The 14,353-nt window shown below is 55.7% G+C and overlaps 1 protein-coding gene and 1 long non-coding RNA gene across 3 annotated transcripts; both read right to left on the bottom strand.

Annotated features, from left to right (window-relative positions):
* Positions 1–521: 521 nt before the first annotated feature.
* On the bottom strand, positions 522–12,176 carry CTSB (cathepsin B). 2 transcript variants are annotated; one of them, XM_049819239.1, is made up of 10 exons: positions 12,092–12,176; positions 6,570–6,721; positions 5,911–5,996; positions 5,387–5,501; positions 5,023–5,141; positions 4,330–4,415; positions 3,478–3,624; positions 2,697–2,813; positions 2,000–2,128; positions 522–1,906 (listed from the first exon to the last, which is right to left on the bottom strand). In XM_049819239.1, the coding sequence occupies exons 2-10, from the start codon at positions 6,693–6,695 to the stop codon at positions 1,809–1,811; spliced, it is 1,023 nt and encodes a 340-aa protein (XP_049675196.1). In that variant the 5' UTR covers positions 6,696–6,721; positions 12,092–12,176; the 3' UTR covers positions 522–1,808. The 2 variants fall into 2 exon arrangements, with proteins under 2 accessions (XP_049675196.1, XP_049675197.1); XM_049819240.1 differs by having other exon boundaries at positions 6,570–6,715; positions 12,102–12,164.
* A 58-nt stretch (positions 12,177–12,234) lies between these two features.
* Positions 12,235–14,072, bottom strand: LOC126046608 (uncharacterized). The gene is made up of 5 exons (XR_007508375.1): positions 13,945–14,072; positions 13,256–13,785; positions 12,704–13,096; positions 12,514–12,566; positions 12,235–12,385 (listed from the first exon to the last, which is right to left on the bottom strand). It is a non-coding gene; the product is annotated as an uncharacterized LOC126046608 (long non-coding RNA).
* Positions 14,073–14,353: the final 281 nt, after the last annotated feature.

The following is a 14,353-nucleotide window of genomic DNA, read 5'->3' as shown; positions in this document are numbered from 1 at the left end:
TTTTACATTGGTAATTCCCCACCATGCCACAAGTTACAAGCCCTCACCTCACTTGAAATGCAGGTGCTTCCTTGCTGCCCCTTAGAGGCATCACAGTAAAGCCTTGGGTGCCAAAGGAATAATTGTAACCAAGGTGAGAGACTGCTGAAGGTCAGTAAATTAACTTTTAATGGACCTTGCCCTGCAGACAGGAGTGGTGGCACAGCCTGGGGCTGCAGGCAGGCTCTCCTGTGCCTTGGTGCATCCTCCTCCCCCTGCAGAGATGCTGGGGGCAGTCCTGGCTCCAGTCTGGTCCAGGTTGAAGCACTTTCCCCATCACCAGGAGTAGGCAATGCCCAGGGGCTGCTCAGGAGTTGGCACAAGTCACTCTGTCACCAGTATGGCCAGAGGACAGGACTGGGACTGACCACACTTGCACGAAGACAAAAGGGTCTCACCTGGTTTCCACAATGCACAGAAGAGGAGACTAGGCTGAGGTGGTTTGAAGTCAAGCTGAAGCAACCAAAGGCCAGGAGACAAGACACCGGAGAAATCATTTATTGGCACAGTTGTTCCAATCATATACACCACAGCTCTGTCTCACTGGAGTCTGAGTAAGCAGAGGTAAGGGGCTATTTTACAGTGCAAAGGAGAGCCTGCTTCACGCATTTCAGGCCCATAGCCTCAGCTCAGCAATATAGTTTGTGCTTTAAAATAAAATTTTTTTAAAAAAAGCTCTTTCGCTCTATTAGTGTTGGCAAATCATACGATTCCTCCTACGCAACTATCGCACATCCCCCCAGTAAGAAAAATAACAGTTCTTTTCTTCTTTGTTAATGTCTGTGGCTCGAAAAGAAAAAAGCTTCAGTTGTGTGCAAGTTAGTGAGATACCTCCAAGCATCTGCATGAGCTCCCTGCAGCAGACCTGGGGAACATCCCTCACCCCTGCTCTGCCTTCAGCACCCACAGTCCCCAAGCACCACACCAGTTAAGATGCAGCACCCTTGCCAAGGCACGACCCACTGCACACACCAAGCTGCCCTGCCACGGATAAAAAATGTAATTTGCACTTTCCAGTGTCTTTCTAGACGTTGCGGGACATTTGATCAAAGGCTTGTGGAGCTCCAGGCAGGCCCTCTCCTAGGATCAATAACCCCAGGCTACAGCAGGAAAAAAAAAAAGAAGCAAATAAACAGCTGAGGAATGAGTGGTTTTAAAAGCAGCCGAATGGATGGAGCAGAGCAAGCGATGCACAAAGGACTTCTTGCAGGCAGGAAGGGGCATTACCGCAGCTCCAGCCAGAGCCAGCCCCACATGAAGTTCATCGGTATTTTGTCATTAATAGGTCTAAGTTCAGCCAATTCAAGGCACACGCTAACATACCCTGCTTATTGTAGGCGCTAAGTCAGACCAACCCGGCCAGGGGTGCACAATCACCCCTGGCCACAACTTCCCAGCAAGATCCATCTCTGCTGCCCCACCAAGTCCCTCGTCCCAGCACAAAGCTACTGCTTCCTACCCTCCCAGTAACAGACTGGGCTGGAAGGGGTCCAGGCTAACCAAATACCATGGCACAAGAGGCCAGCGAGCCCTCCAGCAGTCCTTTGAGCAGGGAATGCCCCATAGCTGCGACCCACCAGGAGCAGAGGGCTTGCAGAGAGCAGTTCCACCTCCAGCTCCACCACACAATTAAAAAAAAAAAAAGATAAAAAGCTTTAATAAAGTAACCTCAACTATAGTCTCTTAGAAGGGGGGGGGGCTCTGCACCCAACCCACTATCAGTTAAAAGTATCGGGGACTCAGGATTACTTGTGGTTTGATCAAAAGGGTTACACCCTCTTCCAGTACTGCTCCGTACTGGGGATGCCAGCCACGATCTCGGACTCGATGCCGCAGTGGTCCTCTCCTCGGAGAATTTTGAAGAAGCCTGGAAGCACACCAAGAGCAAGAGTCAACCTTCCCAGCACACCAAGGAGAACGGGGAAGGGGTTCCCTCCGGCAGCATCCAGGGGTGCCTCACCATTGTCGCCCCAGTCGGTGTTCCAGGAGTTGGCGGCCAGCCAGTACGGAGTGCCGTTGTCCACCCCCCAGCCCAGGATCCGGATTGCGTGGCCTCCAACCTGCTCGCCGGACACGTGCTGGTAGACCCCTGCAAGGCAACACGGCAAGACATCAACGGGCGCCCACCTCAGACCGCTGCCAACGCGTGAGAAATTCCATATCAAAGCCCAGAGACCAGCCGAGAAGGTGGTGGGTGGGGTTTTTTTTTGTTAAATGCAAACCTGAAGCTTAGCGTAGAGTCTGGAGGAAAGACTGATGCTAAGCGTCAGCTCGGCACGTGGAACAGCCAGAGACACTCGGCAAGGAGCCCAAAAGGCAGCACATCAAGCAGTTCAGAACAGAGAACTGGAGTCCACACCAGGACAGCCATTTGCCAAGATTTTACCTAAAATCCTGGCTGTTGTGCTCATCTGCAGTTCTGGGAGCTCCCCTTTGGGGCTTCCTCCCTGAACCGGTCCCAAATACCTATTCCCCTTGCTGTAAACCAACAGATACAGGAGATGGTATCTGCCCGTGTTCTTGCAACACCAGATATTCAAGTGTGAACTCGAGATCTCCTTTCAGACTTGAGTAGAGGGAAAAGGGCCACAAAAAAAATGGACCCTACGGCTGAAGTAGGGAACAGGGCTCCCTACAGCCTCGGTGCTGATGCTCACCAGACTTGTACATCAGGAAGTCCTCATAGACAATAAATGCTCCTTCCACTGGGCCGTTCTTGTAGATCTCAGCCATGATTTCCTTCTCGCTGTGGGGGACACCGTAGGATGTGATGCCTAGAGAGAAAAAAAAAAAAATATCCTACCATTATTACAGCATTGTCAGGCCACACAGGTCTCAGGACACCTGAACAGCGACTGCTTGGCATGCCTGTGCAAGAAGCCTTCTCCACTTCAAAGTTAAATTCAAACCCAGCTGACACAGCCAGGCAGGGAAATTGGGCTCCAACCATCCCTCTTCCAGAGGGAACGACTTAACCCGAGTCCTATTCTGTACCCAAAGACCTATTCCAGGCAGCTTCGGTGGGAAGGGAAGTTTTCCCCTTGTACATCTTCACTTCCAAACCAAACCAAATTACTCAAAGCTAAGACAAATCTCCAAGAAACAGCCAGACTCTCCTACAGTTATAGTGCTGGCTGCCACCAAGGAGTAGGAAGAAGGTGACTTTTACACCGGGCCCCCCCAGAGCTCAGCACTATGCTCTTCAACCCAGGCACGTGCACCACGAGGACCCTGATCAGCTCCCCCATCTCCGTTGAGTCTCCGCAAATACAAACTCTGCATCTGCCAGGCTTGCTCCAGGACCACCCATCCTGAGGCCACAGGAAAAAAAGCCACCCTAAAACAGCTTAGAAAGAGGTCCAACCCCACCAAGTTACCACCAGGAACAGCTCCGGAGCTGCCGTGCATCAAAGCAGCGGCCAAGACCCGCTCCCTTACCGTAGTGCTTGTCCTCCTTGTACGAGGGGGAGTAGCCAGGTTCGCAGTGCCGGCTGCACCGGGGGGTCTCCCCCCCTTCCCCGGTGCACGGTGGCCGGGAGCCGTTGACGTGGTGCTCGCAGGGTGGGATGGAGTAGGGACGGCAGCCTGTTGAGGACAGAGGGAGCATGAACTGGCTGTCCCCAAGCATCCAACAGCCATGCCGGAGAAGGCACCAGATGCCCTGAGGAAGGAGATGACGTTTCTGACCTAGAAACCCCGCGGATCAGTGGGGTGCGAGCAAAAGTAGGTCTGCCGCTGCCAGATGAGCAATCCCTGCGTCAGCAATGGGTTTGCCCTCTGGACCTGCTTCCCACCACCTCTGTCTTGACAAGGGGATGGAGAAGATGGAAACGTGAACCAACTCATGGCCATGCTAGGAGGAGGTAGAGATTTCCAGTCTGGAAGTTACTTTTTGAGGGGGAAACATGTCAGGAAGACTCCTGCCCTCATGCAAAGTGTACTGAACTGGTCCCAAACCAGCAATAACAAAAAAATTCACAGCCTGATTCTTTCCTGCTATGGAATCAGGAGCCTTGTGGGGTTGTTAAGTCTGGCTACTGTTCTCCCTTCCCGCATGGGTCTCCTGCCACTAGGTGCTGCTCAGGGACCCTTGTCCCAAAGAGTGACCAGAGGGAGCCATGGGGCCAGGAGCAGCCAGCTGGGCTAGCAGAGGTGTTTGAGCCCAGACCTGAAGGAGGGAGCAGCCACACAAGGATGCAGACCAGAAGAGAAGCAGCCTGAAGGACATGAACCTGTAACTGAGCAGAGATGCTCCTCTTTGCTTTCACAAGGGCATCTACCAGGACTTACCCACATGGGAATCGTAGAGACCCCCAGACACGAGCCCCCTCTCTGTCCAGTACCTCCACGCGCCGGAGGGGTAACCACCGTTGCACCTGGAGAAAGAGACAGCAGTTCCAGCACGTCAAACCTTTTTAAGTCTATCCCTGCCTTCCCCAGGATTTCTAGACCTCGAGACAGCAAAGCCTCAGGGCAAGAAGGAGCTAAGAGCACCGATGCCTCCAAACCCCAAAGCGGTGATGCCTCCTTACCAGGTCCCCGGTCAGCCTCTGCTGCCAGGAGCGGCAGAAGCCACACGACTTGGAGACCCACCTCCCCACCCTGCTCTCGACAACTGCAAAAGCCACAGGCAAAAGGCTTGTGCCTGAAAACCAAGGCTTTGGGGCTATTAAAAGATTCTTCCTTTGGCTTAGGCAGCCGCCAACTCTGTATGGGAAAGCATCGTTACGTGCTTGCCCTTTCTCCACCAGCCATCATCATCCACTACTCCTGGAGGCAGGACGCAGCCCAGAGGGACTTTCAGTCCATGCAGTCACCTTCGTGTTCCCACCTAACTCCAGCATCTACGGCACAAACCACTGGTGGGGCTTCCTGCTCATTAGGGAGACTAGGAAGACAGGGCTGAAACGATCAGCATCTTCGGGTTGTGTCCCTGCTCCTCCCACCCACCTTTTAAGCGCCCAAGAACCACGAGCAGCTCACCCCATGCCGCACTCGAAGCCGCAGCACGACAGCAAGTCCTCCGCCGAGACCTCCACGCTCACCTTGGCGTTTGTGTGAACGCAGATTCTGTCTGAAATCGCTTCTACGGCGCCAAAAGCCTGCGGGCAGCCCCAAAAACCCGAGGGAAGACCGTTAGAGCTGGCCATGGGAGAGAAACCAGGCAACCTTCTGGCAATGAGTGCAGCAAGCATGAGCCTGGCTGGGAGAAGCCCACCAAGAAGCTCAGACACTGCAGGATCCCCCGTGTCCCCCCCATTTATGCCGTTCAGCAGCAAACTCAACAGCACGGGTTTTGTCCAGCAAAGTCTGTATCGACACAACCTTAAACCGCCCGTGCTCTTACCCAGCAAGAGCCGCAAGAGCCCTGGTCTCTTATCTCATTGATGGTCGGACAGTTGGGCCACTGCGTCCGCGCGTCAAAATTATCGGGCAGCTCCATGTCTGCAGCAAAATCTACCCTGCGAGCGAGAAGAGGGAAGTCCTGTTACAGGAACACCAGCGTCAACAGGACTGGATGCACAGGACTTTCCAACCTCCTCTGAAGGTGACCTGGAGGACAAAGGCTCTTGTTTGCTTTCTGGAGGAGAATAAATACTCCTGAAGTCCTCAGACTGGGTCAGCAGCTCCTCCAGGGTTTTGAGTTTCAAGGAGTACAAATTACACGATTGGTCAAGTATCTGGCAAGACAGAGGACGGATGTTCCCCCCATGCACGCTTCCGTACTTAATTCCATGCAAGATGTCCACCAGGCTGCACCCAGGAGAACCCCACTCACAGACTGCCAGGAGACCCTCACCCACTCCAGACACACCAGGAGCACCCACAGGAGCTTTTACAGGGCCCTCATCTTCTTCTCCCAGCACTCACCTCTCGGGAAGCTTGGGCCCACCCAGGAAGGTGCCGCAGAGCTTCTTCACATAGCTCATGTCAGTGTTGTGGAAGTTGTGCCCTGCCTGGGAAAGAGACACAGAGAAACGGGACGTGACTCTTCCCAGCCACCAAGTGCAGTGCTGGGACCAGCCTGGTGCTCCAGATCTCCCTCAAGCCCACCCAGTGTCTGACACTTGCTATAAAACCCAGGGGCCAAGAGCCAACGTACCTATAGACACAGAACACAGCCCCTTCCAGGATCAGAGCATCACGAGCAGTAAGCTAAGGTCCAACTCTAGGCTTTGGCCACAGCAGCACAGCTGAGGAGGGTTTGGCCAGGTCATCGATATAGCTTGATACTTGCTGCCCGTTTCCAGCCTCCCACACGAGTTTCCTCCTCTTAGCATTGCTCCTACTCTACAAATTCATCAGTGCTTTGCTCCAAAGAAGCTCCACAGTTGCTGTCACCGCGGGAATCCCTGACAGCATCAACTCGCTGGAGAAGTCACCTGGGACCAAGGCTGGTTTGATGCAACCACTGTGGTGAGACTCCCAAAGCTCAGCTATTGAGTCCCACAAAGAGACTGTTGAGCAATGCATGCAAAAAAAAAAAACCCCCAAAAAACCAAAACCCAAAAAACCAACCTGGTACTCACCTTCCAGGTAGTGTTGAGCTTGTTTATGTGGTTGACCAAGTCGCTGGAGAGAGGAGGGTAGTAAGGAATGCTGCGAGCATTAGCGAAGGCCACCAGGACACACAGGATGGACACGGACGGCCACATCTTGGCTACAGAACAGGACACTCCACCTGCAGCCAGATTTGGGCATCATTGGAAACCTTCCCAAAGCGTGCTCGGACGGCGAGCAAGGGCTTGCCAGAAGGACCGTCACAGCAACACGTGGGAGCATAAAACACATGGCTGCACCAAGCCCCTCCCAATCCTGATTTACCGCAAAGGTCAGGAAAGACGCAGAGGCAGACTAAGAACCCCCCTCCTGCAGCTCAGAAGAAATCAGACAAGGCAACCCTGGTTGTTGACCACTGCAGGATTAGTAGCTGCAGGAAAATATCTTTTGTAGCAGATCCAAGGCATTTGGAGGGTATTAACAGCTCTGTTTACTTCCACAAAAATGGAGAATAAGGACCAGAAAGAATAAGTAACACCTCACCTCCACGGCAAACCGCAGGCAGGGCTGCAGCCGCGGCGACTTGCTAGCCCCCGCCCCAGTGCAATGCTCTTCCCTTTGAAGATTTCGCTCCAAATCACATTTTTGGATGTTACGGCCTCATTTTGGCCAGCCCGTTGCCCTGGGGACCCCGATTGGGGTCACAGTCCTGGGGTAGGGAGCCCCTGCCCACGCAGATGGGGGGGGTCCGCATGCACCGGAGCTGCCTGCGGCTGCTGCCTGCGCTCCCCTCCCACCGGGGCTTTTCACGAGGGAGGCTGTGAAGCCGCATCCCTTAACGCAGGGCACCAGAAAAGTCCCAATTTGGGGAACAGAGACGCAGGAAAAATCCAGGAGCACAGCAAGGGTGGCCCACAGCCTCCCGTGCAGGAGCACAAGCATCACCCAACCCAAAGATGCTCCAGAGCTGGGTGGTTTCTCTGCTTTCCTGCCTCCTTTAACCCAATTCCCATTAAATCGCCCAACTCCAATTTAACCCCAAAAGCCAGCAGAAACCACTCGCTCCGCATCCCCAAGCCTGACTCAGACACACAGCCGGACCACGAGCTGCTCGACCTCTGCAAACACAGCAGAGCACCCTCCTCCCAAAACCTCCCAGCTCCCCTTCCACCAAGCCCACATCCACCCCGACGAGCTCCAAGCCTGACGAGCGACCCGAGACCTCAGCCAGTCCACGGTAGCCTGAACAGCAGAGATATTTAGGCTTTAATTCCTACTCATCTCAGCAAGCTGAACGTGTAATCACCTTTGCGAGCCTGGGCTTAAACCCTTCTGGGCAAATACACCCGAGCAGCCGGACACGCAGCTCTCCGGCCCCGCGGCAGCCGAGCTCGCTGAGCCGGGTCAGGAGATGGGAAGACGCGCGGGCATTTCCATGCAGGCTGCCTCCACCCACTCACAGCCAAGTTTAGCCTTTCCAGAGAAAAAAAACCCAGCAGGATTGTCCTACTTTCTGCCAGCAACAAGCTCGGGCGGCTGCAGCTAACTGTATAAAGGGGCTTTTTTTTTTTTTTTCCTCCTTCCTTCTCCTCCTTTCACCATTGATTTATTTTCCTTCCCACTCTCTCAGCCCAAAAGCTAGTTGAGTTTCAGCAGCGTATGGGTCCCCCTACCCCCAGATCTCACCTCTTTGAAGGTGTTCCATGTGTATTTGCTTGTTTAGAGGTTTCTCACGGATGAGGGACTCGCTGGCACTGCTGATGTCCCCACCGTGCTCCCCTGCTCACGCAGCAGAAAGGAGGTTACACCCAGAGAAACAAATACACATTTCTAAGGCTACTGTAGTTTTTGCCTTGTGCCCCTGCAACATGGCTATAGGAAGCCTATAGGTGACCAGCAATACCTTTTCTAATGAAAAATCTTTAAAAAAAAACAAACAAACCCAAAACATAAACCCCAAAGCCTCTGTACTTCCTGCAGTCAACTTCATATTTTCTGTAGCACAGAAAGGAGGCTTTTGAGGCCAGAAGCCACCTGATACACTTTCGTTTTCAGCAGGATGCTTGTAAATTTGCTGACACGCTGAAACCCGCCCCACAAAGCCTCCCACAGCAATACGGCTGCTTGCACCGAGCTCTTGATGGACGGACACGGGACATCTGACATCCTCAGGTTACCAGACCACACCGACCGCAGGCTGTGAGCTCCAGGCAACCTGAAACCAAACTGAAAAAAGACACCAGGCAGTTTCCCCTCCGACAGCCGCTCAGTTTTTTAAGCTCTGCTGCATTGCATCCGTGCCGTGACATGGCTGACGGCCAGCAAACCCAGCGAGACACGGCCCAGTGCAACCCAAATAGCTGGGAGCCAGTCGGTTGTTTTCGGCAAACAAGCCTCTTGCCAAGTGTCCCATGGGCATGAAGGCTCCCTAGGGGCTAGGAGAGAGTTGGGGTGGTTCAGTCTGGAGAAGAGAAGGATCCACGGAGACCTTATTGTGGCCTTCCAGTACCTAAAGGAGCTTATAAGAAAGATGGGGACAGGCTTTTTAGTAGGGCCTGTAGCGATAGGACAAGGGTTAATGGGTTTAAACTGAAAGAGGGTAGAATCAGACAAGATATAAGGAAGAAATTTTTTACACTGAGGGTGGTGAGACGCCAGCCCAGGTTGCCCAGAGAGGTGGTAGCTGCCTCATCCCCAAAACCATTCAAGGGCAGGTTGGACGGGGCTCTGAGCAACCTGAGCTAGTTGAAGATGTCCCTGCTCGTTGCAGGGGGGTTGGACTAGATGACCTTTAAAGGTCCCTTCCCACCCAAACCGTTCTGTGATTCTACGAAGTCTCCTGTGGGCCTGAAGTCTCAGGGGGGAGCTGATAACTCTCAGCTGGATGGCACGGAGTATCCCAAGACCTGGGTGCAGAGGGAAGGGGAAATCCTCGATCTCATGCAATTTCTTCCTCCCTAACCCCCCCCGGCTTTAGCAAGCACCCTGCATACAGCAAATCTATAGAGAGAGCGCACAGCCACGGGCCTCACAGGATGAATTTCCACCGAGAGCAAGTGACTCGCAGCCGGAGGCACGCCGACCCCAGCGGCAACTCAGCAAGTAAGAAAAGGCTGCTGGTTTCCCCCATCGCCCTCCTTTCCCCACTGCCACGATAGAGTAAGACGCTTCCCGTGGCAGCGTTATCTCGCGCCTGCTTCCCCCACCACCGCTATCTCCTCCGCACACACCTCCCTCCCTGCTGAAGCCCAACGGCTTGAAAACAGAAGCAAAGCTTGGCTGTTGGACTTAAGGCACAGCAGCTTCACCCTAGTAAACTCTCTAGATGGCTCGAGGATGTTTGGGGCTTGCAAAGAGCCCCCCGAACTGCTCTATCTCTTCTTGGGCTGCAGACCCGGGAGCTGAGAACAAGTCCCCTGCTTTGGGATCTAAAGTATCTGGTAATGTAATTTCTTGAAGGACAAGCAAGAAATAACTCCAGAAAGCTGCTGCCCACCAGCACACCTGACCCTGGGCAGGGCTCTCTCAATTCAGCCAGCTGGTTGCTTTAAAAAGAAGAAATTTGGGCCACCTGAGTGCAGCCCTTGAGCCTCCCCCTCCCAGCCGGTGAGGAGGAAGCACTGAGGCTGAAGGCTCTCCAACATGAGCTGCTCAGAGCAGCTGCAGCGTGCGAGGGAGGAGAGCATCCGAAGCGAGATGGCTGCGGCTGGCGCTGCACCACCCACCCGCAGTCCCTCTGCGCTGCAGCGGCGCAGGCAGAGAGATGGGGAGGAGGTGACATCACCCAGGTGTCTTCTCCATCCCTTCTGACCAGATCTTGGAGCCAGCAGCAGTTCCCTGCCTGCTTTCTCAAGGACAGAGCTCCGACTACTTGGACCGCGTTATTATGCCAGAGATCAGGAGGGTCCCATCGCCTCCTCCCAGCGGCCAAGGGAGATGCAGAGTCCCACCGCAAAGGTCTTCTCCACATCACCCACAAATCAAAGCCCACAAGTCCCATTTAACCAGGCATTTCTCTGCACAATCAAAAAAAAAAAACACCCAACCAAACCACCCCCAAACAGGCTATTCAAAGCCCAGCTCACATGACTCAGTTTAGGCAGGTCAGGCCATGAGATAAGTCACAGTCCTGGAGTACCTGCCAGCTCCTCCAAACCCCTCCAGGCACAGACAAGGCACCCAGACACCCTCTTCCAAGGCTGGGAGGAAGATAAAAGCTGTGTCCCCCCCCCAGCTCTAACACCCCCGCCCCTCCAGGGTGAGAGGTACTCAGCAAAGCCCAAGTCATGTGTCCTCCTCCAGCAAGAAGCCCTTTACCCAAGCTGAGCTTTGTCCTTTGTTCTGGCTGCCAGGATTTGTGCGTGACTTTAAGCCACAATAAAGCAAGCCTATAAACAAAGCAATCCAGCTTAGCTTGCTGCACCGCCAGGTTAGCTTGGTGGTCCCACAGGCATGCACCAAGCTCATGGCCTGGTGACTTCATTACGGCCATTGTCAAAGCTTGATTTTTTTGTCATCCTTTAAAAAAAAAAAATAAATAAATAAAAAAAAAGCAGCATGAGGCACTCTTCCCCACACCCATTCCTTTCCAGGAAAGCCAAATCATTAGCACAGGTCAGGTATGTGGCAAAAGAAATACACCTCGAGACAAAGTTGCAGCGCTCGCCTCTACAGCTTCCATTCACAGAAAGCGCAAGACTCCTCCAAAATGGAGCTGCACTGATTTATTTTTTTTTTTCTTCTTCTCCCAGGCCAATCCACAAACCAGAGCCTTGCACAAGACCTCAGCTGCCGTAGCAGCCACCCTGCGCTACTGCAATTCCTTACCCTCACCCTCAACTTTGCAACCTGGAGGGAAATACAAGAAGGAACCGATCTTTGCTCTATCGTGCCCGCAGCGCAGCCCCGAGAGCGCGATATACGGCCAACAGATACATTGCACGCCAGATATAATGCAGGACAGACAGATGCGAAGCAGCTTTCACCCAGCACCATCTCCAAGCCGGGGCCCTGGTGCAGACCCAAGCTCGGCTCCGCATCACGGGATGTTCCCAGAAACCCTTCAGCGGGTGCCAAACCGACCTCCTTAGCGTCAGCTGACGAGCAGGGCTGCGTTTTGGGGTTGTTGGGTTTGTTTTTTTTTTTTTTCTGTCTTCATCATGAAAACAAGGTTTCCTTTCCCCTCCCCTCCCCCGCACAGCTGAAGCTTTGCTGGTTTTGAGACGCACCGAAGGGTTTTAACGGCGTTTGCCCTGCAACCCACCGAGCCGCAGAGCATCCCTCCGGCCCCACCACGGCCAACCAACCACAACCACCCCAAACCCAGCTGGAAAACCTGGGAAACGCTCCCGCTGCCCCTCGGGGAAGGGGTTCGCAGCCCCCTCCCGGGGGGGGGGGGGGGCTCAGACCTCCCCGCCCGGCCTCTTCTCCCCCGCGGCGGCGGCAGCAGCAAAAGGGGGTGCCCCATCCCGCTCCCCCCGTGTCCCCCTGCCCCGCCGCGCTCCCTTAGCCCCGCTGCCGGTGCCCCCCCCCCCCGCCCCGCGGGACTCACCGCCCCGCACGGTCCCACCGGCTCGGCGCTCCCCCGGCGGCCGCGGAAGGGGCAGCGCCCGGCGGCTGAGTCATGCCGGGCGGCCCGCCCCCGCCGTGACTGCATCCTGCCGGCTCCCCGCCCGCTCCCCGCCTCCCCCGGCCTCCCCCGGCCGCCTGCAGCCGCCCGGCCTCTAACCCCCTGCACCTCCGGCCCTCCGCAAGCCCACCTGCAGCCCCCCTCCAGCCTTCCTCAAGCCCACCTGCAGCCCTCCTCGTCTGCCTGCATCCCTCCTCCAGCCTTCCTCAATCCCACCTGCATCCCTCCTCAATCCCACCTGCAGCCCTCCTCGTCTGCCTGCATCCCTCCTCCAGCTTTCCTCAATCCCACCTGCATCCCTCCTCATCTGCCTGCATCCCTCCTCCAGCCTTCCTCAATCCCACCTGCATCCCTCCTCGACTGCCTGCATCCCTCCTCCAGCCTTCCTCAATCCCACCTGCATCCCTCCTCAATCCCACCTGCATCCCTCCTCGTCTGCCTGCATCCCTTCTCAAGCCCACCTGCATCCCTCCTCGGCTGCCTGCATCCCTCCTCGGCTGCCTGCATCCCTCCTCCAGCCTTCCTCAATCCCACCTGCATCCCTCCTCCAGCCTTCCTCAATCCCACCTGCATCCCTCCTCGTCTGTGTGCACCCCTCCTCAATCCCACCTGCATCCCTCCTCGTCTGTGTGCACCCCTCCTCAATCCCACCTGCATCCCTCCTCGTCTGCCTGCATCCCTCCTCCAGCCTTCCTCAATCCCACCTGCATCCCTCCTCTATCCCACCTGCATCCCTCCTCGTCTGCCTGCATCCCTTCTCAATCCCACCTGCATCCCTCCTCGACTGCCTGCATCCCTCCTCGTCTGCCTGCATCCCTCCTCCAGCCTTCCTCAATCCCACCTGCAGCCCCCCTCCAGCCTTCCTCAATCCCACCTGCATCCCTCCTCGACTGCCTGCATCCCTCCTCCAGCCTTCCTCAATCCCACCTGCATCCCTCCTCGTCTGCCTGCATCCCTCCTCCAGCCTTCCTCAATCCCACCTGCATCCCTCCTCGTCTGCCTGCATCCCTCCTCCAGCTTTCCTCAACCCCACCTGCATCCCTCCTCATCTGCCTGCATCCCTCCTCCAGCCTTCCTCAATCCCACCTGCATCCCTCCTCAATCCCACCTGCATCCCTCCTCGTCTGCCTGCATCCCTTCTCAAGCCCACCTGCATCCCTCCTTGGCTGCCTGCATCCCTCCTCGGCTGCCTGCATCCCTCCTCCAGCCTTCCTCAATCCCACCTGCATCCCTCCTCCAGCCTTCCTCAATCCCACCTGCATCCCTCCTCGTCTGTGTGCACCCCTCCTCAATCCCACCTGCATCCCTCCTCGTCTGTGTGCACCCCTCCTCAATCCCACCTGCATCCCTCCTCGACTGCCTGCATCCCTCCTCCAGCCTTCCTCAATCCCACCTGCATCCCTCCTCTATCCCACCTGCATCCCTCCTCGTCTGCCTGCATCCCTTCTCAATCCCACCTGCATCCCTCCTCGACTGCCTGCATCCCTCCTCGTCTGCCTGCATCCCTCCTCCAGCCTTCCTCAATCCCACCTGCAGCCCCCCTCCAGCCTTCCTCAATCCCACCTGCATCCCTCCTCGACTGCCTGCATCCCTCCTCCAGCCTTCCTCAATCCCACCTGCATCCCTCCTCGTCTGCCTGCATCCCTCCTCCAGCCTTCCTCAATCCCACCTGCATCCCTCCTCGTCTGCCTGCATCCCTCCTCCAGCTTTCCTCAACCCCACCTGCATCCCTCCTCATCTGCCTGCATCCCTCCTCCAGCCTTCCTCAATCCCACCTGCATCCCTCCTCAATCCCACCTGCATCCCTCCTCGTCTGCCTGCATCCCTTCTCAAGCCCACCTGCATCCCTCCTTGGCTGCCTGCATCCCTCCTCGGCTGCCTGCATCCCTCCTCCAGCCTTCCTCAATCCTACCTGCATCCCTCCTCTATCCCACCTGCATCCCTCCTCGTCTGCCTGCATCCCTTCTCAATCCCACCTGCATCCCTCCTCGACTGCCTGCATCCCTCCTCGTCTGCCTGCATCCCTCCTCCAGCCTTCCTCAATCCCACCTGCAGCCCCCCTCCAGCCTTCCTCAATCCCACCTGCATCCCTCCTCGACTGCCTGCATCCCTCCTCCAGCCTTCCTCAATCCCACCTGCATCCCTCCTCGTCTGCCTGCATCCCTCCTCCAGCCTTCCTCAATC

This window comes from Accipiter gentilis, chromosome 16 (assembly GCF_929443795.1).
Source record: "Accipiter gentilis chromosome 16, bAccGen1.1, whole genome shotgun sequence".
In the NCBI taxonomy this organism is placed as follows: Eukaryota; Metazoa; Chordata; class Aves; order Accipitriformes; family Accipitridae; genus Astur; species Astur gentilis.
Note: the sequence above shows the minus strand (reverse complement) of the source record. Positions and strands in the feature narration are given on the sequence as shown.